Source organism: Temnothorax longispinosus, chromosome 9 (assembly GCF_030848805.1).
Source record: "Temnothorax longispinosus isolate EJ_2023e chromosome 9, Tlon_JGU_v1, whole genome shotgun sequence".
Classification (NCBI taxonomy): domain Eukaryota; kingdom Metazoa; phylum Arthropoda; class Insecta; order Hymenoptera; family Formicidae; genus Temnothorax; species Temnothorax longispinosus.
The window spans coordinates 690,475-715,903 of record NC_092366.1 but is presented as its reverse complement, the minus strand read 5'-3'; the positions used below and the strand labels follow the sequence as shown (position 1 = coordinate 715,903).

The 25,429-nt window shown below is 42.6% G+C and overlaps 2 protein-coding genes and 1 long non-coding RNA gene across 4 annotated transcripts in view; 2 read left to right on the top strand and 1 right to left on the bottom strand.

The window, feature by feature from the left end:
* LOC139818622 (uncharacterized) overlaps positions 1-18,340 on the top strand; it is a 106,156-nt gene extending 87,816 nt beyond the window's left edge. For both annotated transcript variants that reach the window (XR_011733463.1, XR_011733462.1), the window contains exons 3-4: positions 17,036-17,181; positions 17,280-18,340. This is a non-coding gene — a long non-coding RNA (uncharacterized lncRNA). The remainder of the gene's footprint in view (positions 1-17,035; positions 17,182-17,279) is intronic.
* Positions 18,341-18,466: 126 nt separating this feature from the next.
* Mad1 (Mitotic arrest-deficient 1) lies at positions 18,467-21,710 on the bottom strand. Its single transcript, XM_071787413.1, has 7 exons — positions 21,478-21,710; positions 21,114-21,374; positions 20,804-21,034; positions 20,281-20,717; positions 19,768-20,220; positions 19,378-19,676; positions 18,467-19,280 (listed from the first exon to the last, which is right to left on the bottom strand). Exons 2-7 carry the CDS (start codon positions 21,372-21,374, stop codon positions 18,928-18,930), a joined length of 2,034 nt encoding a protein of 677 aa, XP_071643514.1. The 5' UTR covers positions 21,478-21,710; the 3' UTR covers positions 18,467-18,927.
* A 126-nt stretch (positions 21,711-21,836) lies between these two features.
* Positions 21,837-25,310, top strand: Par-6 (partitioning defective protein 6). The gene is made up of 5 exons (XM_071787414.1): positions 21,837-22,016; positions 22,130-22,355; positions 22,441-22,565; positions 22,646-22,924; positions 23,420-25,310. Exons 1-5 carry the CDS (start codon positions 21,963-21,965, stop codon positions 23,750-23,752), a joined length of 1,017 nt encoding a protein of 338 aa, XP_071643515.1. The 5' UTR covers positions 21,837-21,962; the 3' UTR covers positions 23,753-25,310.
* Positions 25,311-25,429: the final 119 nt, after the last annotated feature.

Genomic DNA, 25,429 nt, shown 5'->3' with positions numbered 1-25,429 from the left:
TGTGCTCGGATGAGAGAATGGGGAGAGGGAAAACGAGGGGAAGGGAGGAGAGATCGTATCACAGGGAGAGAATAAGGCACGGGCAAAACGGAGGAGCGTCTTCGGTTTCGTTGCCTGCATACTGATAAACCGTATCGATATCGCCGCCAGGAATTTGGTCCTCCCTCGCGACGATGATACTCCTGTTCCAAAAGTAACGATCGTCGCGAAGACAGTACCGCTCGACCAAATTGAACTGTCGCTATTTCGTATGCCAATCGTAACAACCCGTTGTTGTTGTTGTTGTTGTTTTGCCGCTGCCCGAAGGACCTATCCGCCGCTCGTTTTCTTGCCTCGGTATCGAGGTATCCTCGACTGCTCGTGAAAGTAAATCAGCGACGCAATAGCTTTAACAACATCGTAAATCGACGTTTAATTAAAATATTTAATTAAAATACAGATTTATGTATAAATAGAGATGTATAATATCTTCGATCTTCAACGTTTTTCTTTCGCAATATAATTCTTTGCCAGGTAGTAAATGAAATATCTATAAACGAGAGATTAATATAGACGTCATCATTGCGTAAGCTTTTAATGACGCTATATTTTACTTTCAGTACGCGAAAATAATAAACTCGTGGCGAGAGGTGCATTGACTGAAAAGGGTTTGCGACGAACGCGAGCAGTGGCGTCGGGGTTGACAGTAGAAAAATTCAGCGACTCATTTCGGGAGATACTGTCGACAGAATCAACTTCGGCGGACACCGCCGACCGAATACAGGCCGAAATATCGCGCCACGTGTTACCTTGAAAAATTAATCGTTCCCGGACTCCCTCGGGGCCGGCTCCCGACCGACCTCTCGCCACCGTTCCGCCGACCCCTTCGTCCTGGAGGGGACGAGTTACCCCGTAAATTCTAACAAACGCGACGCATCGTCCTGCCGGGGCATGAAAATTAATGACAGGGGCGTGACAGGGGGGTGGTACCTCCGGTCTGTGCTCGGGGTGTACGAAGGTGAGGGTGGATCAGACGGGGGCGCGGCGGTGCAGCAATAATGCACACGGACACGCGATAATCCGCGGAAGACCTCTCTTCCTCTCGTTAAAGCGTCGCCCGAAAGGCACACGTCAGTCATATCATACGTAACTGCCGGCTCTGCGTGACAAGGGTCGTTTTACGTCTTACCTTACACTTTTACACCCTCTTTTCCTGGGGTAAGAACACGCCTGTTAAGCTGAGCGTTGGGGAAATACAAAGTCAACATACCGGCGTCGGCGTCCTGTTATTCCGCTGCTGGGATAAACCTGTCGCGACAAAATTCTTTTATACCAAATGTAACTTTGTAATTTATCTGTCGATTGTTGTTGCGTAAAATAATTTGATGAATTTAATAATATTGAAATAGGTGAAAATCTATTTTAATCTATTGATGATCTATTGAAATAGGTACCACATATTTTAATTTTGAAAATTTATTTAAGTTATATATAATTATTTTAAAAAATTATATATATATATTTATTTGTATTTTTTTTATTACATACGTGCTGTTGAAATTTATTATTTTTTTTACTCCATATTCTCTCCCATTTCTTCTATAATATTAAAAAATTGTTAGATATATTTATAAAACACTTGATCAATTTCGCAAATAACATAAATACAAATTTATTTCTATATTTTTTGCAAATTATTCTCTTTTATATCAAAACATTTCAACTAAAACTAATTAAGATTGATGATCTTGTAGAATCGTAGGCTCAAACAATTTTTATGAAAGAAAATTTCATAAATTTTGCAAAATTCTTTGTGCATAAAAATATTCGCAATAATTTCGGAAATTTTCTACAAATTATGCAATGGAATAATTACGAAATATCTAAGTGCGATACAGCATACCGCTACGACACATACCTATATTTATTCGTCGAAATTACGATACTGTAAATAATTCTGAAAAAAACAGCGACAAATCCGGAGTAATATTTGCGAAGCAAACGCGACCTCGTAATATGTCAAAGGTCGGCACGGCATTAACGTGGCAGGAAACATACGAAATACTTTATGTCGCGTGAAAAAGTGCGTTACACGCTCGCACGTAATCTGATAAGTGCTGCCGCCGTAATTGTGCGTATACGCCGCGAGATCGGGTAGGTCGTGCTCGTAAATTATGTAACGGCCGACGACTGTGCGCTATACGCGGACACGCCGTACAAGTCTGCAGCCCTGATGGATTATCTTATCAGAAATGAATGAAAGTCTGTTCTTTGCTGGGCTTGATTACAATTCTATATACAATGTCAGAGAAAGAGAGGGAGAGACCGAGAGGAGAAGTGGTTATATTTATAATAATAATAACGACGATGAGGATGTTGAAAATAATAATAGTTAATATCGTCCGTACGTATGCGCTTTGATGCAGCCGCATTTTGTACAAAAGCGCCATTACGTAATGTTTAAGCATTAGCCCGATGACGATCGTGGCGTAGTCTGTGAAATGGTTGTTTGTTCATTCGCATATTTTGGAAAATGGAAGAAAGTATGAAAAGAGTAGTAGCGTGTAATGTTTATTTCGTGCCGTCTCGCGATGCTTCACGTAATATTCTTCTCGAGAAGAGGAAGAAGAAAAAGAGAAGAAGGAGAAAGAGAAGGAGAGTTAAAAATTTAAAAATACCCGTGTTAGCTCTTCGTACACATCATTCCTTTAATTATGCATCAAGAGCTCCCGTTTGTAGCTTCCAAAAACTGCTCCTAACAAACCCCATTACGGGCACCCCGCCCCAGCGCCGGCACACGCGAATGCGAACGCGAGGGAAAAAAGGGACGAGTGCGACACTGTCCGAGCGATTACGCTCGTTCATGATTAATTCAACGCATTCGCTCGCGTTCGCGTTCGAAAACACGCGCGGATTATGAAATCAAGCGTGCGTGGGAGGAGGACGCGGATACTTGCGGATGCTGAGGTGCGATCGAGACGCGTCTCCATCGTGATCGCGCGTACGGATGCGGAACGGCATTCGGTTATCCGAGGACGTGCGGGCGAGAAGGCGCGCGACAGATGAAAAAGGGCGAACGCGAGAGCGCGCGGGGACGACGAGACCGAGGGGGAGGGGGGAGGGGGGAGGGGGAGAAGATGCGAGAAACTGGCGAAGTGCGATGTGGCGCGTCGCGCTTAGGAATAACGATTAGAAATGCCGCGGTGGCCATTGCCGATCATTCGAAAGCCACCGCCCGCATAGCAATTTCCTGGTGAGTCCTTCGCCAGGACTTCGCCCGACCCTTGAATGTATCCCCCCCTCCCCTTGCCCCACACCATTCGGATAATCAACACCCGCACTTCCCTCTCTCGCGAAAGCAGTTTCATTCCGCAACTCGGCGTCTCTCGTCTTCTCCTTTGCAGATCCGCAGTTGGATTGGGAACAAACCGAGAACGGTTCGCGCGCGTCCGCTCCCCATTCCTCCCCTTCCCCCCCTTCTTGCCCTCCTCCTGGGCTGGCTAATTGCGGAATCGGCCGCGTAATTTGTGTATATAAATATTTCATGTACATCGGCGAGCGGCAAAGTGGGCGGCAAGGTAATATTCGTATTTAATGCATTTAAATTAACGGGGAATATTTAACGAGCGAATGCAATTAATAGTCGAGCGCGGCCGTGGCTTACACGCGCGCGTACCTCCAGCTCTTGCGCAACGCCGCAAATATTACACATTATTATTAATGCCGTGATGGTAATATTCGCGATGTTAGCGCATCAACGTTTGCGAAGGCCGTAAGAATGAAAAGCGCAGGAGCCGAATTAACTTCGCCGCGCGTAATATCGTTTCTTACTCGCGGACAACACTGTGCTTTATAGTTGTAGAGTGATTCTAGTAACTGGGCTGGGTTACAGCTCTATTCCAAGTCAAAATAGAGAAAAGTGATAGAGGATTTTAGTATGATCTATTATTCTGTGATTATATATTTTTCGAATAACGCATCGACACACTTGCAAGATATAACTTTTTTAAATGGAATTATGTAGTTTTTTAGCTGTTTATATATACTTCTTTTTATCGATTTTTCTTATCCTGAGTATAAAGGTATTAGAATAAAATAATCGGAAAGACCAATACTTTGCCAGATATTACACATTTTATGTCGTGAAATTTCTTTATTACATTAAGTACTCAAATGTACCACCCTGACATTTTACACATTTTTAAATATTTTTTATGGTTTTTGTAACATTGTCAAGGTAAACTAATTACACTAATTGCATGCTCTTGTGATTTGTTTTTTTAAGTTATTTTCTGAAATTAATATACTGTTAAATATTAAAGGATAAAATTGAAACCAATACTTTGAATTAAATAATATGTTAAAATGTTACTTTTAATTACCATGTATATTAAAATTTATTATTTTAACGCAAAACAATATTATTTTAACACTATTTAGTTAAATTAACATTTTTTAAATTAAATTAATGACATATTGAGTGTGTAGAAGCAGTGGCGTCCTATAGAAATGGTTAAAAATGACTCAAATTGAGCATAATTTGATAACTACATTTAACAGTGTATCTGCAAATATATTATGTTTTAAAAAGTTTTATGAGAAAAAAAACCTTCCGATATTATCTTTCTTAACTTTTATACGCAGAATAATGAGAAGACTCGATATTTACGTTGCAAAAAAACATATAATTCTTTAAAAAAAAAAAAAACATTTTGCAAGTACATCAGTGCGAAGAAAATATAATCATAGAATGCTAAACATTAAACTTTGAAAAATTTCCTATATTATAACTTTTTTCTATCTTGACTAAAGAGAAGCTATATATAGCTCAGCCCAGTTACTCAAAACCACTCTGTTTACTTTAAATCTTGATGCAAAAAATGGAGCATTACGCGAAGAAAATAATTATGTTTTAGTAATTAACGGATAGTAAAACGAGATAAAATAAATTAAAAATACAGGGAATTCTGTAAAAATATGTACGTAATATTAATCCCTCAGGTAGAAAATTAATCATATAATATAATTATAAAACATTTCAGTGAATCTACACACGCGCACTATGAACACGGCACATTACGACGTCACTCCGGCGCGATATCGCGAATCGCGAAGCTTTAAACGCACGATTTTTTAACGCGAGGTGCGTCATGCAAGTACAGAGGCAAATAGTCACTTATAGTCTTTCCATCGACGTCTTCTATCGTGCCTGCGACCTCTTTTCGTCGAACCATGAAAGCTATACCCGGCGACGTTGCGAGGGTCCCATGGAGGGTCGCTCAATCATTCATAAAATGCACGTTTTAGAGAGATCTTTCCTCCCGGAGCTTAAATATTCAACGAGCCATTCCTACCACCTTCTCCTCCGCCCCGGGCCTCCGATTCCCGATGGACTTCGTCTCTCCGCGAGCTCCACCGAAGCATCTACTTCCTCCCCCCCCCTCCCCGATGCCGACACCAACCCCTAGCCGTTGTCGACCACCGTCAACCCTGCCTTTCACGCCCATTCCTCGCCCGGTCCAGCTTGCAAAGGTTCCTTGGTCTCTAGCCGGCGCGACACGTCGAACCTTTATTCTTTACGAGCTAGCGGGCTCTCGGTTCGATCGACCGACGAAATCTCTCGCTAAATCTCACCGGCGAGAATTTTGCAACGCACTCAAGCCCGCTACTCGCTTCGCATCGTCGCGATCGAACGCGCTGTAAAATAATATACCGAGGAGAGACTTATGGAAACTTTATGACGTCTGCCGTGCGTTCGAGTAGCCGTGAAATTTTTAAAGCGCCGCTCAGATTTCGCCTTGATGTATGTGTCACGAGAGTAAATCGGGAAGTAAACTGCACACTTTTGAATGAGGATGATACGAGGAAAACATCAGAACGGCGGTCGATGAATGAATAATGTCAGAATGAATAATTGCTGCAATCTGCACAGTTGCTTGAGATAGGGGAGACCGTGGCTCGATGGCACAAGAGACAAGTTGGCAATGCGTTCCGTTTATGTATTTATAGTGAAAAAAACAATGGAAAAGTTATCACAAAATATCTCTTTTATGACATAAGTACTTTCCCCAAAGTTTCATTTAAATCAAACAAGTATTACTTACAATAGAAAAAGAGAAAACTCTGATTCAAGAGGTGGCAAGTAAATTTTCGAGTGTTTCAAAATATCGTATTAATGTTCTTCAGCTTGAGAAGTAAATCAAAGTGACATATATCATTAGTTAAAAGAAACGTTTCTGTTACTATACGACATATTATTTTGAGGAACAACAGTAATTTATTCTAATAAAATGACTGAAATCAAACGTATATAGGGGTGGGGTATATTGGCTCATATCAAGGCACGCTTAGCTTGACTTGTGTTGCCGCGCGCGTGAGACCTGTGTGAGTATGTGATTTGCTACCTACAATACTGATAGAAGCTAGATATATATTTCTATTAATATTTTTATGTTGAAGAAAGCTACATCTAAAATAGTTTACAATTGTTTTTTTGCAACGGCATTTTGCTATTCGATCATTACAAAATAACTTTAAAAGATACAATCTTTATCAAGAAATACATATCTATTATCCGTTTTGTGTTTCTATTCATCTCGTCTCGTTTTCATTAATTTAACATGGACTTTTGTCGCATAGCCAACTTACCCTACTATCGGGGCAAGTTGGCTACAATGCAGCATGTTCGTATTTCACTTATTAACAAAGAAACTATACAGTATACAGGAGCGTTCCTGGCATGAAAATGTAGAGAAAGGTTCTGTTTATCATATTAGTACTGTTTAATCATGATAATTAGTTGTTTAAAAACTCAAATGCCGAAATTGTGAAAACAGTGCCAACGAGCCCCGGTCTCCTCTAAGCTAGTGTTTCTTTGAACACGTCTCGCGAACGCGCGACGATTTTTCCTCTTTTCGGAAAAAAAATCGATTAATTCACTGACAAAAAATTTACAATTTCTCGATGTAAATCAGTCTTTTTTTTTTCGTTTTCGCTTCGGTCGCTATTTCGCGCAAGGCTTGCTTTAAATCCTTCGGCGGAAGATAATAAATGCTTAGATCGTGTCGGAAGTTTATAGCGAAGGGTTAAATAGCGGAAAAGAGCGATCGTGAAGCGTCGGCTTTACTAGGCGGTCCGTAGAACCACTATCTCGGTAAATTGTGCACACATATAAGACGGTGACGTCGTGCTGCGGCGCAGCGAAGAAGCCAAACCTTGTAATGCGCCTAAAGAGACCAAGAAGCCGCGGGATTAGGTCAAAGCGCAGGTGCGCGAGAGAGAGTCGGGCGTGCACGGGGAATGCTTCTAAAAAGACAGAGTCACTTAGACGGTGAAGTATATTTTTATAATCCAAGGTTCAAGCGAGATGAGAGAGGGAGAGAGAGAGAGCGGGAACACTGTTTCCTATTTCTCTCAAAGGTAAAACGCGGTTTACCTTTTACGAGTATCGTCGTGCAAGATAGATTTTATTAATGCCAGTTGCGAAATTGAGAGCCGATGTTATATTAAGTTGCAAGCGAGATCATCATTGTAATAATAATTTGTTAAATGAAAAAGTTTGTTTTTAAAAGAGGAAAAATCTGCTTATAAAATAGAAAAAATCGAGAGGAGTAGCATTCGTGAAATGCGATATGTCGCTTTTTTAATGTTGAAAGTTAACGTATGATATTTTTAGTGTGGAGAAATTTACTTCGGTCCAGACAAATAAACATTTTATATCTAAAGTAAGGTTTGCCGGATGACTTTGCGGTCATGTTTTTATCACGAATGAAAAAAAATTAAGTATAAAATTGCTTACAAAAGCTACGAGAACGTTGTTCCACGTTTTCGAAAGGAGAATTATGTCGAGATTGTGCAAAAAGGCGAAGGACAAAGGACAACGACGTTTCTCTCGATTGAGAAAAGTTGTTAGTTACGAGATTTCGTAGAAGCGATCTGTAATGAATTATACGTGTCTCACTTTCCCCCTCTATCTTTTCTTCTCTCATTTGGTTATTGGAAAATTTCATTTCCCTTTAACTTCGTTCGACCAAACAAACACCGTGCTAATTTGTTAGAGCTCGTGGCGTAGGAAAATGATGCTTAATTAATTAATAATCGTGGAGTCAATTAATTTCGGGGTCGCGTGCGCGTACGATTCGGAGTGAAACAACTTTCGATTAATGAGCAATGTTTAGCCTTTTTTAATTACGGCGTCTGGCTTTCAGACGCAGCTTTGTGAAAATTGAAAATTGGCGCGCCGTAATATTTTCCGCCCCTGTCGATGGCATTAAAATCCCACGGTATTGGAATTAAATGCGTTTTTAACTACATTTAAATAGCCATACGACACTAAAACGCGAAATCCCGAGAGATTTGGATGTCGAAAAATTAAAATGGCGAATTTTGATTTTTCTCGCGTATATTTTTCCTGAAGGTTCTCTCATTTTCGGGATTATTTAAATTCTGTTGATTTTCCGAATAAACGGATATTCGTATTGTGCGATGTGTTACACGTAGCGATAAAAATGACAGAGAGCGAGATGGCGAAATATAGACCCTTTAAAGTCTCGTATTTTATGTTGAGTTATAAAATCATGTTAACTGTGTGTTATATGACGCTGCTGTCGTCACATATCTCTCATATCAATAACTACAATATCCCTCTTGAACGCATCTCTCGCTCAATTTATTATACACAAAGAGAAATTAGTGAAAACATATGCTTTTTTCTTATCATTACATCAGTCCAAAGTGAAATACGTGATAAAATCGAGTAAAATATGGATTGGCGTATCCTGCTTGAGAGTTAAACCTATATCGCGAGAGAGGATCTTTAAAAATATTACGAAAGAGAGTGTGAGGCGCGCAAAACTAAATTACTAAAGCGCTCATTGGCTGAGGAAGAGACCGAGGCGAGAAATAGAATAGAGAGGATGCGCGAAATTTGTCTATCGACCGGCTGGAAAAGTTACCCTGTAAGGAATTCCACGTAAGGAAGGTGCCACGGGACTCAGTTGGATAAGAAGGGGGGTTGTTTCATCTCGCTCCTACCCAACTCCTCCGCTGTTTATATTTAATGTAGCCCATCCGGGATCCGGATGCGCCCCTATCCCGACAGAACTTCTATCCCGGTATCCAACCTGGCCTCTTCTCCGTCCCCCCTTTGTCTCCCCTTTTTCCCCCGCGCGACGTTCGTCCTCAATTTCGTTCTCCGTTTGGACGACCTGACCCGTGAAAAAGCATATCGACTCGCCTGATCTCTGCTACCGGGGGATTAATTTTTTCCTCCCTTCTCGCCGGTGCTTAATTTAGCGTGAATAGGCGAGTGCCCGCGCTCTCCGCCTGGAGAATCACAGGGGCGAGTCTCTCTCACCCCCGATAAGTAAATTTCGCCCCGAAAACGAAGCGTTTTTGCGCTCCTGGAAATTCTGGAGAACGAGAATATATTCGCGTGCATGCGGTCGCGGTAATTAAAAATGAAAAAAAAAAAACACGCCCGCGGAGTCTTCCATCGTCGATTCGAGGACGCGCGCGCTTGCATGCCTCTCGACGGTGCGTCCGAGAGAACGGAATTTTTCTCCGGTTCTAATTAATAGTAATTACTTCCCGCTACTCTCACCCGCGCGGCGTCTTGCGAGCGAGGCTATAGAGAGAGGATCGCGACGACGCGACGGGGACGGCGCGATTCAGGAAACTAAAAACGGGTCGACCCCGTGCTTATACTTATAGCTCCTCGTGCGCGCGGCACACGGTATTTCCGACTGCGAATTACGAGGGGTTTTACTCGCGGCTCGCGGCTCACGCGAGTGCGGCGCTAACGAGGCGCTGCGTTAACGCTGCACTGGCATATAATAACTGGGTTTCTGCCGATTTCCCCGCGCTTCTTCTTCCGTCCTTCTTTTTGCCGTGCTTTCGTCGCGACACGACCAAGCCTGTAAGTGCCATACATATTTATATGCACCTTCTTAGCATCTCCACGTACACACACACACACACACACACACACATACGCGCTACGTATCGCATAAGCGCGAGCGAGGCTTAATAAGAAAGCGGGGCGTATATATCCGCGATATACGAGCAATCGAGCGTATATCCCGGATCGATCCTTGCACGAGCCTTTTACGAGGACCTCACGAATCTCTCGGGAAGAAGAGTAATATTCTAGACGTAAACGGCGCGCGAGCGCGAAGGGTCGCACGCGCTGGGGCTGCCTTGCCTGGCTGCTGGCTGGCTGGCTGACTGGCCGGATGTACCTACGTGTCGCTGTATTTTATATCCTTAAAAGCACCCTCTTATCCGGCCGTCCGCTTTTACGCCGGAGACGTTCGAGAGTCCCTGAAAGGTTCTCCCCGTTTTACCTGTCCGATTATTTATTTATATTTATTAGGTTACATCCGGAGGAACAGATAACGATGCGGGGACGCGGATGGATGCGTTAATGATCGATCGAATTTTCTTTTCCGCTGTACAGAGGATTACAGAGATTATCCTAAAATATAATTAATCGGATTTCTATTCAGGGTTTTCCGTCGACGACATATTCCGCTTTTGTGAATTGTAATTAATTAATTACTGTAAGAATATATATATGTTTAACGATGATCGTACTGTTTTCTCGCAATTGTTTACGCGTATGTTTTCATATCCTTATCGAAGTGTTTTCTTTACGGATTACTGCAGAGCTTGCAATGATTATGTTCATTAGAAGTGTATGCTACAACTTAAGAAAGGATTATTGTATCCGTAGGTACAAGCGGCCGCGAGAAGGAGAGGATCTGAAAGCACGTGGCCATTAAAATTCTGCACCCTCCCCTCGCCCCGGTTCGACGTGTATTACTTCTACTTGACATTGTTACCTGCGTTACGCTTTAACGACGCTTTTACGTCGTTCAAAAACGTCTTACATTCGTATTTTTCAAACGTATTCTCGCGTCGGCGTCGGTGGCGGCGGCGGCAGCGGCGATGCTTTCCTCTTTATGCGCGCGGAGTGCACGCCCGTTGGCCCTAAAAGCCGTCCGCATCAGGAATTCTCGGGGGCCATTTTTCGAGGTCCTGCGCCGCGTACACCTTGAGACACGACTACTGAATAATATTTCAGCGAACGCTGGCATACGTTACCCTGAGAGAGCGGCGTCTCTTATATATACATATATATGTATATATATATGTATATACGGCGTTCTGCCGCGCCTGCCGCAGCAAAATATTTGATGACTACGTTACGACATGGATGCTGCGAGTTATAGTCGACGGAGAGAAGAGGATGCACTTCGATATTATTATCTTAATTAATAGCGTTATCCCAGTTGCAGCAAAAATTATCGTAAGAGAAAAGGATATCGGTTAACGAGTTAATAGTGCGCAACAATTCCGATAATTACGTTTCCTCCTAGAAATAACTTGTTAGTAGAGAGATAGTGAATTGTTCGCTATCTAGAAATAATAAGGAACAAAGGAATTTTCCTACGAAAGTTTTAGTGGAATATTAATCGCTGTCGCCGAGATTTATTTTCGGTTTTGACACCACGCCACGGGGTAAAGAAAGGCGATGCATCTCTCGCGCGCATCGCTCGCAGTTTCACGCACATTCAGATTCAGAGTGATCTCCCGTGTAACCCGCTTTATTCACCGGTATCCTGTCAATTTCTTCAAAGCGGGGACAAAGCGGGGTGCCAGACGGCTGCTCGCAGCGAATCCACCCTAAGTGATTGTGCGGTGTAACTATCGACTACGAGACACCTTTCAACTTGCAAGTCTCGAGGGGGTGTCGGCGGCGGTAGCGGCAGCGGCAGCGGCGGCGGTGGCGGAAGGGTAGGAACGGAGAACGGCCGCACGAAGTTCGCGACGAGAAATGGGCGCGGAGAGGTGTGGAGACGAGATATAAGGATCCCCCCCCAGTTATAAGGATCGCTTAGCACGCGATTGTCTTCCTGCGGAGTGCCTTTAAGGGCTTTAATCATGGAACTTCGGCGGAAACGCACGTCGTTAATATTTCGCGATCGCGAGCGCGTCTCTCGCCCTCGCCCTCGCCTCCGCCTTTCAGTGCTCGCGTCCGCCTATCAGCAACTTTTTAATCAATCATCACGCCCGCGCCCCCATCGCGTGAAACAATCGCGCGCGGGCCGCTCAACGATGCGATGAGTCACCTAAATGAAGTTTCCCGTTGCTAGACACTAATTTCTTCTCCTAGGAAACGGGAACGTCACTCCTACACCCGCCCGGTATACCCGCTCGATTCTGCGATACTTCAAGCTCCACGTTGCTCTAGCGCCGGCCGCTTGTAACCTGATTTATTACGGGCGTAAGATATTACGAACGTCGATCGACAAACACGTTATTAAAAGCGATAAGCGATAATCAATTTTGACGGGTGGGAAAAAAAATTATCCCAGTTTCCGGAGGGGAGAGACGTCGAATAATATCGCGTAACAATTAAATTAATATCGATACCCATCAAGTAAGACCGCAGCAATTAAATACAATATATAACGTTGTAGTCTCCTCCGCGTTTCCGAAAAAGATATATCGATACCACGGAGCTGCGGAAGTAATCATGGCTCGAGTGGGTCACTCGCACCCAGGCGACCGTCGTTCGCCTTGGCGCACCTGCAGCCTGTCACCCTCGGTTCTTTTCCCCTTTTTCCACCGGAGGTAGAAAGGACGACGACGACGACGACGACGGCAACGGCGACGTGCGACGGCGGGGGGTTAATTTCCTATACTGGACATATCCACTGGCAAAAGTGCCTGGGGTTTTCCCTCCAAGTGTTTCCACCCCCGTCCGTCGTCGTCGCCGTTTCTCTTCGCCATTCTTCTCGCTTCGTCACCCGCACGGACGCATCGTTCATCCCGATCGTCGGTGATTCCCTCCGGGGGTTTACGTATGCCGGACGCAGTTCGGCACCGATTCATCAAAAGCACCTCCCACCCGTTTTTCGCCATTTAAGAAAAGAGCCCGCCGGTCTCTCCCCGGCAAAAAGGAAGACGGCGGTGTCGTTAGGGGCAGACTCGCCCTCACCGTAGATGGACGGGGGGAAGGGATCGCGAAACGATCGGGACGTGAAGGGGGAGAATATCCCCCATCCCTTCTAATAGAGGTGTGCTCGAGAGGGCATCCGGAGATTGGAGCTTGCCAGCGAGCCAACTATCGTTTCCGCGCGTCTCGTCCTCGCCGTATCTACGACGACGACGACGACGACGAACGCTGCGGCCGAATTGTCCGCAGAAAATTGTCTGTCGGATGTTAGATACCCGCAGCGGAAGCTTCTTAGTGGCCGTTACGAAGAAACGTAACATACTCGCGGCAATGATGAGTGGACACGTCCGATACGAAGCGCGATTGTGTCTAGAAATACGTTCCCCATCGTTACCATCTCACATTTACCTGATGTCAGCAGTATAGATGTTATACGTAACATATTAAATATTTACAATTTATAACGATATGTCATAAATTGTAATAAATTTATATTTTTATAATTTATGCAATAAATTAACATAATATTATAAATATTAGATGTATTTAAGTATCTTTTTCTTGTTTTAAAATGCAAGCTATTTTTATATATTTATATTTTTATGCGGATTTCGTATATATTTTACAGATTATATGTAAAAAATATCTGATATGTTATATATGTATATTAGACATTATTTATATATAATTTGTAAAATATGAAATCCATATGAAAATATAAATATATAATAATAACATGCATTTTAAAATAAGAAAAAAATAATCGATGATTAAATGTACAAATATATTCATAGAGATTATAGAGATGTAATAGATGCAAGTCTATAAATATTAAGTTGTATGTCTGAATTTGAATAATGGATATATGTATATACATATATCGACGGTTATTACTCTCATCATTAGCGCGATTTTAAGCCACGATAAACACGCTGATAATGAAATGTTTGCGATAGGACCGGGGCGGACTTGCCTCTCTTCTCTATAGAAAATATATCGATTGTCATCCGCCGTTGCCGGCGGCGCGAGGACATCCGTGGAACAATCGTCCAGAAGTAGTCAACGAAACTTCTTTTCCACCCGGCTATTCCCCCGTGTCTTCCGTACATATTGTCAGTTTCACTGTCAGTGCTTGCTGCTTGTAGACTCTGTAATTTCCGGCTGCCACTCGGCCTGTTCTTATTTCCCGTCACGTTCGCCACCCGCGCGCTGGCCCGCTCCGCTTTTCTCGCCACGGCGGCGGCGGCGGTGGCGGCGGTGGCGCAGTTCGCCTCGTCCTTCAGGTGTAATGGAGCCGAGAAACAGATAATTACAACTCTCTGACCATCCCATGCCCGGCCTCAGCCGAGCGTCAGCTTTTATTTCGGGGTCCCTGACCCCGTCCGCGTCCGTCGCCCAGCCCGGAGACCTCTCCAAGATTTAAAGTGCGGATTCGTATTCATTCGCCAGCTTAGCGCTAATATTTCTTCGTTACGGCTCTCGTGTGCTCGCTCGCAGCCGGGGGATGAAAGGCCGAATGAAGCGAAATTCTCGCGGAGGTGAAATTTCCCACCTACGCGTCACTCGCGGCGGTTTTCCTATGCCGGCGAATCCGGGGCGATTAATCGTAATTTCAGATTCGCCAAAGGCTTCGAAATTAAATTTGCGGGCCCCGGGATGAGAATTTAGAAATAGTGGGGCTTTCGAATTGCGTGTTAATTAAAAATCTAAATTGCGACATCTGTTTGCGCATGCTACGCGCACCTCTTAGTTTCCATAAATTAAAGGCTTGATAAAAAAAAAAGATGAATTATATATCGAGTTTGTACGTTGAACGTTATAACGCGAGCGAGAATATCTCTCGCACAATTTGCGCCGCTGCTTAAAAGCACACGCGAGTGCAGCTGAAAAGTTTCACCGGGAGGTTATTGCCATAACGATTTTGAAAATTAAAGTGATTTGCTGCCTCCTCGTGCCTGCCTCGTGCTCCTTACTAGCTTTTTCCTCTTTAGCCGGTACTTTAGGTGTAATAGACCCGAGAAATAGATAATTATCCTTCTCTGACCTACTTCGCGTTCGCATCCTCCGTCTCTCCAAGCTTTCTCACCGAGTCTTAAGCGATCATCTCCAAGTTCTTCAGTGTCGCTCGATGTTGAAAATACCATTCCGCCATAAAAAGAGCCTCATGTATCCTAAATACGTTAGAAAGATGAATTATGACAGCGCAATCAATTACACTGAATATATCTTTCTCTGTCCTTTTATCAATTATATGTCGTATTTTTTTATACTTGCACGTGTTAGAATTATTTTATCGTATCTCCATGCTTTATTTCTTTCTTTTATCATTCTCGTTTTTTTATCACGCAATAACAATGTTATATAAGTTAAGTCTCTTAAATTACTACTTTGTAGAATGGGGGGCTGTAATTAGATTGTGCTGTAGCGAAAATTTCTGCTGCAGTTGCGAGTAGTCGTCACAACGAAATTGATTGTAATCTTAAAACAGCGAAGTTTGATAGAAGTTTGCTAATTCTTCCTAGTAATGTTAAGAGATTAATCGAGTCGTATCGGTGGAAACAAATCGAGTCGCCGGAGGAATGATTCCGCGGAAGAATTTCCGCGCGAGTAACCCCGCGGCGGAAACAACCTCGCATTATCCCACTGACGTATTCAACCCTTTCGCCACCGAGGTCCACGACCGTTCCTCCGGAGGTATGTACAGGGTGGCACTGCCGATATAACTGGGAATCTCCTTCGCAACTCTGATCGACAAAGTTCCTTCTGGCGGTGCCGCGAGCACACGGACGCGAAAGTTAGCGCGCGGAGTCTACCAGTAGTCCCTTCTTCCGCGCCTCCCGTTCGCCCGTTCGCCCTCTGTGTGTTTCTCTCCATCCCCCGCATCCTATACACGTTACACATACGATCTGTCCCGTCCTCGGAGAGGCAAGGACGCTCTCGCACTCCCCCGACGTCCTGGAAGACGAAGACGCAAGCAAGTTTCACGAAGATGGGCCAACTTTGATAAGATACCCGGTTTACCCAGCACATCCCGATTGATTATCTTTCTCCGCGGTATCTTCACCGCGATCCCGATGACGGATTTGTACGCAATACGTATCCGTTTTGCGCGGCGCAAAACGATCTCGAGGATCCGTTAATAAAGCGGCTCGTGCGAGGCCGAGAGAGAGCATCGCGCGAAACTTGTTTTCGCGAGATCGCGATAAATCATCGTCGAGTCTGCCGAGCAAGATGCCACTCGGGGAATCGACTTGGGAGTAAATGAAATTCGCGTAAAACCGAAAAGATTCTCTCCAGGTGATCGAAGACCGGAAGCCGCGTTGAAACCGATATAATTTGGACGAATGCCGAATCTCTTGATGCTGCTGAAGGCAGCTCTCTGTTAACTTGATAATAGAACAAGAACATTGTAGAGTACATTTTGCAATCAAAGTTTTAATGCAGAATAGGTCTCCGCAATAGTTGCGTTTTGTCTTTGCAGTCGAATAATCGTTGTCGCTTTCGACGTGCGTTTAAGCGGAAGCTGAGTGGTACTCTCGCATTCGACGCCGAAAAGATCGCTTTGATCTCGGCAGATCGAGAGAGAGAGAGAGTATCGTATCATCTACTCGCGGAAGAAATAGACGTTTCCATTCGGAAGCTGCCCAGGCGCTTTCGGCGAGCAACTCGAAACCGCGACACTCTATGTGTGCCCGGTGCTCTCGTGTAAATAATGTCTGATCAAAGTTAGCCCCAGGCGAGATCAAAGCCGGGACAAGCGCGTTCACACCGATGGGAAACGATCACCGATCGCCGGTGGATGGTCCTTTCGCGTGAGGCCTCATTAGAATCAATTTCCGCATGCGATATCTCTGCGGCATATCGTTGCGGTGCCGCGGCATTAATCATGCACCTGCATGTGGCCCCCGGTCCAGCGTCGATATTTCCCGCTGGTACCCTCGGGGCACTTAAACCATCACCGTCAATACGTCCGATGCGTTTTGTACATGTGCCGGTTCGAGGAAGGACGATTACAAGCTTCTCTCTCTCTCTCTCTCTCTCTCTTTCTCTCTCTCTCTTGGTGACACGTTAACAGATTATCTTCTTCTTCGGCAGATGCATCCGGTAGCTTCATCCCCGTTGTAGAGAAAGACCCTCACGTTGATTCCGGATTGATAACCAGCAACGGCTGCGGCTGGTGGTATGAGGCGAGGTGCAACACAGAAGAGAACGTATAGACAAGGACGAGGACGAGGACGAAGGTGGGTCTGCGAGGCGCGAGGGCGGCACGTATGCGAGGGAGAGCGCAGGATGAGTTTGCGATTAAACGCGATTATAATTAAGGATAATGGAGTTTCAGCTCGGGAGTTCCCGTCGACTCGAGTCCCTTCGCAACTGGCACCGTTATATCGAGTTCCCGTCGTCAGTTCCAGCACAGACGACCGTTCTCTTCCTCCTACTCTCTATCTCTCTCTCTCTTCCTCCCTCTCTGTCTGTCTCTCTCTTCCTTTTCGTTACCACGAAATGCTTTTGGTCACCCAGATGAACATCATATATTTACACGCAGCAAACGCTAAATTTTAGGAATGTGTGAGTGTGCATTTGTTCACTATAGTAGGCGGAGGTATATAGTGGCTTATACTCGCTAATGAAGACCACCATCACGGCTCCTTCGTCGAATAAAGCAATGGGAATCGTTCTTCTGGGATAGGTCTCCCCTTTCTAGGCACGTACGAGTGTGTCTGAGACGGTAACGTCTCCCGCGGGACGACGGCCGATGGCCCGACGCGATTTTCAACTTCGACGTCCCCTCATAGGATTTTTATGCGTGATAAGAGTTTGGTGAGTCTTCTCGACGCTTTTATCAAAGAATCATGGGGAGATAAAATCCGAACCATGTATGTTAAAGTCGACGGTATAAGGAGTCTATCAAGCGGAGATCAAAATTTGAGCCTATATAATTAGCTTCGATAAATTTGTTTAGAAATATTTGGCAATTTTTTATATTGCGTAAGATTTTTATGCGTGATAAGAGTTTGGTGAGTCTCCTCGACGCTTTTGTCAAAGAATCATGGGGAGATAAAATCCGAACCATATATGTTAAAGTCGACGGTATAAGGAGCCTATCAAGCGGAGATCAAAATTTGAGCTTATATAATTAGCTTCGATAAATTCGTTTAGAAATATTTGGCAATTTTTTATATTGCGTAAGATTTTTATGCGTCATAAGAGTTTGGTGAGTCTCCTCGACGCTTTTGTCAAAGAATCACGGGGAGATAAAATCCGGACCATATATGTTAAAGTCGACGGTATAAGGAGCCTATCAAGCGAAGATCAAAACTTAAGCCTATATAATTTTAACTTCGATAAATTCGTTTAGAAATATTTGGCAATTTTTTATGTTGCATAAATCAGATATAATGCATAACGTATTTCTATTTTTTAATACTATCTAAAAATTATTAAATATCTTAAAATTATATTGCTAATTTTACACAAAAATTTTCAAACATTTTACGTATTTTTATAATTTTGTAAGTAATTGGATTTGTTGTTTTAAAGAGACGTTTATTATGTTCGATAATACAATATTTTGTATTCACATTTTATTGCAAGATATCTTAGATAGAATATAACTTTATTACATACTATCTTATTTCATGACTATCATTAATTAAATATGCAAAAATCTCGAAAATTTCGAGCTGCTATGGCAGATACTTCTCGTAACAACTGAAGATACGGAAGATATATTATCAGCATAAGATAGAACAGACTTGGAATAACATCGGCGATCACGAAAATTACGTTATATCATTTATGGATAAGCAATTAATTTCAAATCAAGTGAACATTAACAGATTGACGTGTGAATAAAGCTTTTTATACCGATAGAATCATACAAACTTATTATTTATTACATATTTATTACCTTATTATATGTTAAAACCCAGTGAAACTTAATAAAACAAGAATATCAGTTTTATTCATATAAACATGAAATAACATTATGTCATGACATTTGTTACTGTTTGTTGACTGAATAAATCAGATTGTACGGCATTAAGAAACATGGGGACACTATGCTGTCTTTGCAAGTATTGCTCGATCAAACTTCCCAGATTCGCAGAAAATTCGGTCTCCAACATATCTACACCCTCTTCACCTACGTGGAAAAATAGGAAATCATCTGGTGACTCTGCGTATTGACTCGATAGCTTGTAACAGCCTTCTTTGGTTCGGTCTACTCTCCAACCGAACAGCTGGTAGCACGCTTGGCGGTACTCCTGCGAGGATGCCTTGAAAGCCTCCTTCAAACGCGCTATCTTTATTTCATGCGTTTGCTTCAGCTCCGCGATTTCTATATTAAACGAAAATACGGATATATCGCTTTACATAAAGAGTACAGAAAATAAGAATATATTTTATAAATAAAATAAGAATATATATTTATCCACCTTGCATCTGCAAGGATGAAACGGTCGCGCCATAATTTCCCGACGCCACCTTGGCACGAAGCTCCTCCACTTCTCGTAACAGAGCCGCTTGTTTTTCCTCGGCTTGCTTCTCCGCTACCGCTGCGGGATTCATCGTGAAGTGCAAAACTCGGGCGTTGCAGTTGAAGTCGCCCTTCAACGCGCGATGTTCAAGCTCGCCTCTCAATTGCTCAATCTCTGCCCTCAATTTATTGCATTCATTCTTCTGAGTGCCGGTTTCAACCGCTTGAAGATCTGCCTCCAATTTGCTGACCAAGTCCCTAAGAAAATTTTGAATATTTTATTCTTTACGAAATAATTTAATTTACTGAAAATTTGCAATATAATGTATGTTAGTATGTGAGAGTATACCTATATCCGTCTATAACGCGCTCCAAAGCCGGTATTCTTTCAATCATCGCATTGTTGCCGTCCACCGTTATCTCCTTCTCGTATAAATCTAATTGCTGCCTGTAACTATCCCTCTCTCTGGTGACAAGGATCATCTTCTTCTGGAGTCTGTTCACGAGCTTGCTCAGTTTCTCTTTCGACAACGTCACATCAGCAGCCAGCTTCTTTGCATCCTCGTAGCTCTTGGACAGGTTCTGCGATTCTCGCAGAACTGCGTCCAATTTTGATCTGAGCTGGCCCTCCTCCGCTCTTAGGTCCACCTCAGCTTGCTGAAGTCTGTTCAGCTCTCGCTTCATTGCCGCCGGTCCGCCAGTAATGCCAATCATTTCATACTCCTGTAAGCGAAGCGCAAGCTCAGATCGCTTCGCCTCTAACACTGCCACTTGGTACTCGACTTTTTCAGTATGCTCTAGCCTGCAAATACATGAGTTATTAACTAGCCACAACGTTTTAAGTCAAACGCGTCGGAAGTACCTTTTCGTCATGTTGGCCATTTGTTCTTCTAAAAGTAATTTCTCCTTAACCGACTCCTTTAGCACTGAAATTGTCTTTTTCGCCGCATTCAATTCTTTCTCGAGGTCGTTCGCTCTCGCGGCTCTTCCTGCCATTAGCTTACCCTCTTCCCACAGAGCTCTCTCCGACTCGAGCTTTTCTACCTTCATTTTCATATTCTGTAGTTCCACGTTCTGCAATTCATAGTCCTGTTGCACCTTATGATAGTCCTTCACCCTCTCCTCCAGCATTGCTGCTCTAGCTTCTGCAGTTTCCAGTTTCATTTGCAATTCACTTGACTCGTTGATATCCTTAGGAGGAGGTGACTTTTCGTTCGCAGAAGCACTTCTTAAATCCTCGGATAATTTTGCATTTTCGTTTAATAATGATGCTATTTTTCTTTCGAAATTGTTTCTTACCTAATTAAATGCAGAGCGCCACAAGATTAACTTAATGGAGATACGTCACAGAAAGTATATAATTAATTAGTATAAAAAATAATTACTTGGGACCACTCTTTCTCCGCAGTATCGTGAGTCTCTTTCACATCCTGGATTGTCCGGCGTGCAACATCAAGTCGGACTTCCAGCTGTTGAATAGTTTGCTTATCCTGCTCCGCCTGAATTTGCAAGAGACCTTTCTCCTTCTCGAAGATTTCTTCCATCTGTCTGCGTATATTATGTAGCTGTTGCACAGCTGCCTCTTGATGCGTCAGCCTATTCTTTAACGATATAACCTGCACAAAAATATATCTTTCAAAATCTTTTTTTTTTTCTAGATTTACTTGAATCTTATATTTATTATATCCTTCTTACCTCTCCTTTCATACGTCGCCATTCCCAAGGACTACCCGGAACAGAGTCGGATTGAGTCTTATTGCTTATAGATGTATCGGATTCATCTATTCTTGGCCGTTTGGGTGAGGTAATACCGTCGTCTGAGCTATCATTGAATTTCGATATGTAACCAGTTCCCGAGTAGCGCACTGGTACTCCGGCACTTCTACGGTAAGATTCAGCTCCGGAACGTAAATCTTTTATCATATTAATGATACTCGTTGGATCCTGATCACTCATCTGCACAAAATTACATTGATTTGTTTATACGACATTATTACTTTAATAATTGCAACATTAAATACAGCATATGTAAAAATATAAGTATAAAATTTGTTTTTACCTTTCAGTAGTTAGTTTCTAATTATTTTATTCACTCGTCTCTTCGGCTTTCCTTACATTTATCTTCTCCTTTCCTGTTATAATTCTTACAGGAAATTCTTAAACGAAATACAACAACTGCTGGACAACGCCGGGCGGCATTAACAACACTGGACAGTGGACAACATATGATCACATATGATTATCGACGAGACAGAAGCGAAACAAGCAATCCAAACGTTGCTGAATGGGAAACGGCAATGGAGTTGCGACCAATCAACAGTCACCGCGGTCACGTGATGCCGCAGTCATCAAAAGTCCCTAGTCGTCATTTAGGAATCCCCTAGCGTCAGGAATCCTTAGGAATTCACCCGCGTGATCGCAGCCAAAGTGCACCGTGCACGCCGTCGCGGATTCGGTATGCACGTCTTCCTGCCCTCCTCGTAGGCTAGTTTGAGTCAGCCGAGGAAGCAAGTGGTACGTCGTTGGGTGAAAGCAACTCCGAGGATGTCCAAGAAGCAGGACAAGGTGGACAACGGCATCGTCGCCGTGAAGAGCAAAGTGGGTGTCACACGTCGCGCCGTCGATCGTGGATATAACACGACACGGGGAGCGACCGTTTTTTTTTCCCTTCCCCCCGCACAGGATTGCGCATTATTTAAATTGTTTTGCAGTTCGACGCCGACATCATCAGATTCTCCATGAATCGTAACAAGCCGATGAGCTACGAGGACTTTGGGAAGCTGTTGGCGCAACGGCACGACTTGGGGGCGGACTTTAGCTTTTCAATCTGGTACACGGATACAGACGGTGATCCACTTCCCATCAATAATGATAACAATCTGGCTAGGGCTCTAGCGAACGCCAAGTGCCTGCTCCGAATTTTCATACACAGGAAAGGTGAGATTCCTCGCGTCGTGTCGTACTCCTGACTCTGTACGGAATATATATTTTGTACATTTTAATTTTATTGTTGTGACGGTAGGCGACGGGGCGTGGGATAATGGATACGGTACTATAAAGCCGAAAAATTTGATATCCAGTATCTTGGGTGGCACACCAGGAAAGCCAAAATCTATAGTTATTTCAAATCCACATGATTTTAGACAGGTAAGTTTGTGCTTCGTCGCTCGTTTTTCATTGCGTGGTCTTTATCGGCCGATTCATAATTTATTTATACTTGCTGTCAGGTATCCGCAATTATTGATGTCGACATACTGCCAGAGACCTGCCGACGTGTGCGGCTATTGAAACACGGGTCCGATAAGCCCTTAGGATTTTATATCAAAGATGGTGAAAGCTTTCGCATACTGCCACCGTCTGCTGGTGGAGGAATCGAGAAAGTTCCAGGTGTGTTTATCAGCAGGTTGGTACCGGGTGGCTTAGCGGAGAGCACAGGACTTCTAGCTGTGAATGATGAGGTCCTGGAAGTGAACGGTATAGAAGTTGCAGGCAAAACGCTTGATCAGGTAAGTGATAGCTTTACAAAAATGATTTATCGAGTCACACTGTAATGTCCAATGTAGATTAACTTTAATCTTGATTGAGATAAACTTACTTTTTATCTTTTTCTAGTTCTAAGAATTTTCTAGTTCTAAGAAAAGGATAAAAAGTAAGTGAAACCGTGATTAGAGTTAATCTAAAATAGGAGAAGTGGACATAAATTACCAAATATTGATATGAGAATCACAGTTGTGAAAACAGAATTATAAAATAACATTTATTTACTTGATTCCAGTAATATATATTTTCATTAAATACATACAATGTATTTAATTGTATCAGATTATATTCTTTTAATAGAAGATAAAATTTTTAATAATAAGAAATAAGAAATGACTTCCTTTGCAATAACGAAGAATTATTCTGTATAAATTATCCTATATAGAGTATCTGCATACAGTAAAATACTCACTCTTTTTCTTTTTTCTGTCTTTTTTAATGCTTATTCGTTCACGGGACAGGTGACAGATATGATGATCGCGAATTCCTCCAATCTCATCATAACTGTCAAGCCGGCGAATCAGAGAGCAGCGCTAACAGCACCTCACCGTGGCTCATTCTCACGTAACAGCCAGTTGTCGTCAGGAAGTCGTCAGTCGACGCAGAGCGCTGGTAGTGACGAAGAAGCGGACGAGATCGTCGATCTTACAGGCATGACGATGCAAGATGACGCCTCGGCGTCGTCTACTCAGCACCATCACTACCACCACCACCATGTACACCCTGATCATAATTTTGGTGACGATGATGGTCATCATCACCAAAATTATGATCAGGGTGTACTGCACTTGTAGGGTGCACGTGTCTTATATTTACAAACTTTAGAATAGCAATGGACTTGTAAAGTATCGAGATACAAGCATAGGAAAACGATAAAAATGATTACGAAAGAAGGAAAGACTGCATAGTATTATGAATTGTATGTGACTGATACTCTTTGAGATGATACTTCGCGAGTTCCAGGGTTAAGAGAAATACTTGTATCTCGATACTCTGTTGTTCATTGCTCTGGGGCGTCGTGTATTAGACTATAAGTATTATCGCGAAAAAAAATATCGATATATAAATTTTGCTGCCCGACAAATAACGTTCCAAAAGCAAAAAAGTGGCCTTATATGATATATCATTCCAGCTACTTTAGAATGATAGAAAAGAAAAGAAGTGTTCCCTTATAAGCAGTCACACGCCTATTCGTGTATCTACTTCGTCCACTCCACCGCATGTTTAGACTGTTGAAGTTTTCGAATTTTAATTTCATTTTTATCTATGTTATCTGTTATCCAATTGCGGACTAAGGATTGAAGGGTAATACTTTTTTAGAACGGTAAGTATCGATGGAAACGTCGGGAATAACGAATTGTATTTTCACGTGTGTAAAATATTGTTCTTTGCCGTGCCTTCATCGAAGTGGAATTAATATTTGTTTAGGAAACGATATTACATTCCAATTATACTTACATCATTGAAAAGAAGGAAGGAGGGAGGAGCGAGATAACGTTTCTAAGATATCTATACTGCCTTCGTAGTTACACGAGTCCATTTTATATACGCTCAAGCCCACTTTTTCTACTTAATTCGAAAAGACATGTACATATATAAATATATACAAAGATATATATATTTATAATATTCTAGATATTTTTCTATTGAGTGTATTTTTTTCGTAATATCGCAAATCTATCACTTGGACTTCCGCAATAAGCGCGCTGTTTTTTAACGGGCCATATCGTTCCATTGCCAAATTATTAATCGCATTAAATGCGCATCATCAATTCCGCGATCGCTAAGATGTACACTTTATATATTTCTTTCTAACTCTGATGCTCTCATCTTAGGCCGAATGTCCATGCGTCATAGATCATGTATAATATCTAAAAAGGAATATCTTTTTGAAAAAGATGTTTGTGGTATGCAAATCGAAAAGGATAAGAGAGAGAAAGAGTGTGTGTGTGTGTGTATGTATGTGTACTTGAATGAGAGGATGAATTTAAAGGATTAGTATTAATGTAAGATGATCATTGTAAGTTTAATCTGTACGTATTTTATTGCTCGAAGCGAGGAATCACTTTTGTACTTAACCAAATAGAGTACGGACTAGATACGTTTGCAAAAAGTACTTACTCGTCTGTACTGAGTGCTTTATCGAGCCGTAGTTGTTACTTGGGGAGATATCAGTGCTAAATTAGCATTCGTGAGACGAAAAATTAGATATATTTTTAACGCGGTACGTCGCATTGTGTACTCCTTAGTACGGATAAGAGATCGTTGATAAATTATAAGGACGAAAATACTTATTATAAACGCTGTAATTCTTTTTAACGGCAGCTTATGAAATAAAGATATTTTATTGTATTTTCTAAGCCACAACATTATTTAGCCATTGAATCCCGCATAAAGTGTCCGTCGGAATCGCGCCCAGTATCGATGTCACCTTCTTTATCGCGGTTACTATGGTGTGTAAATAAAATATG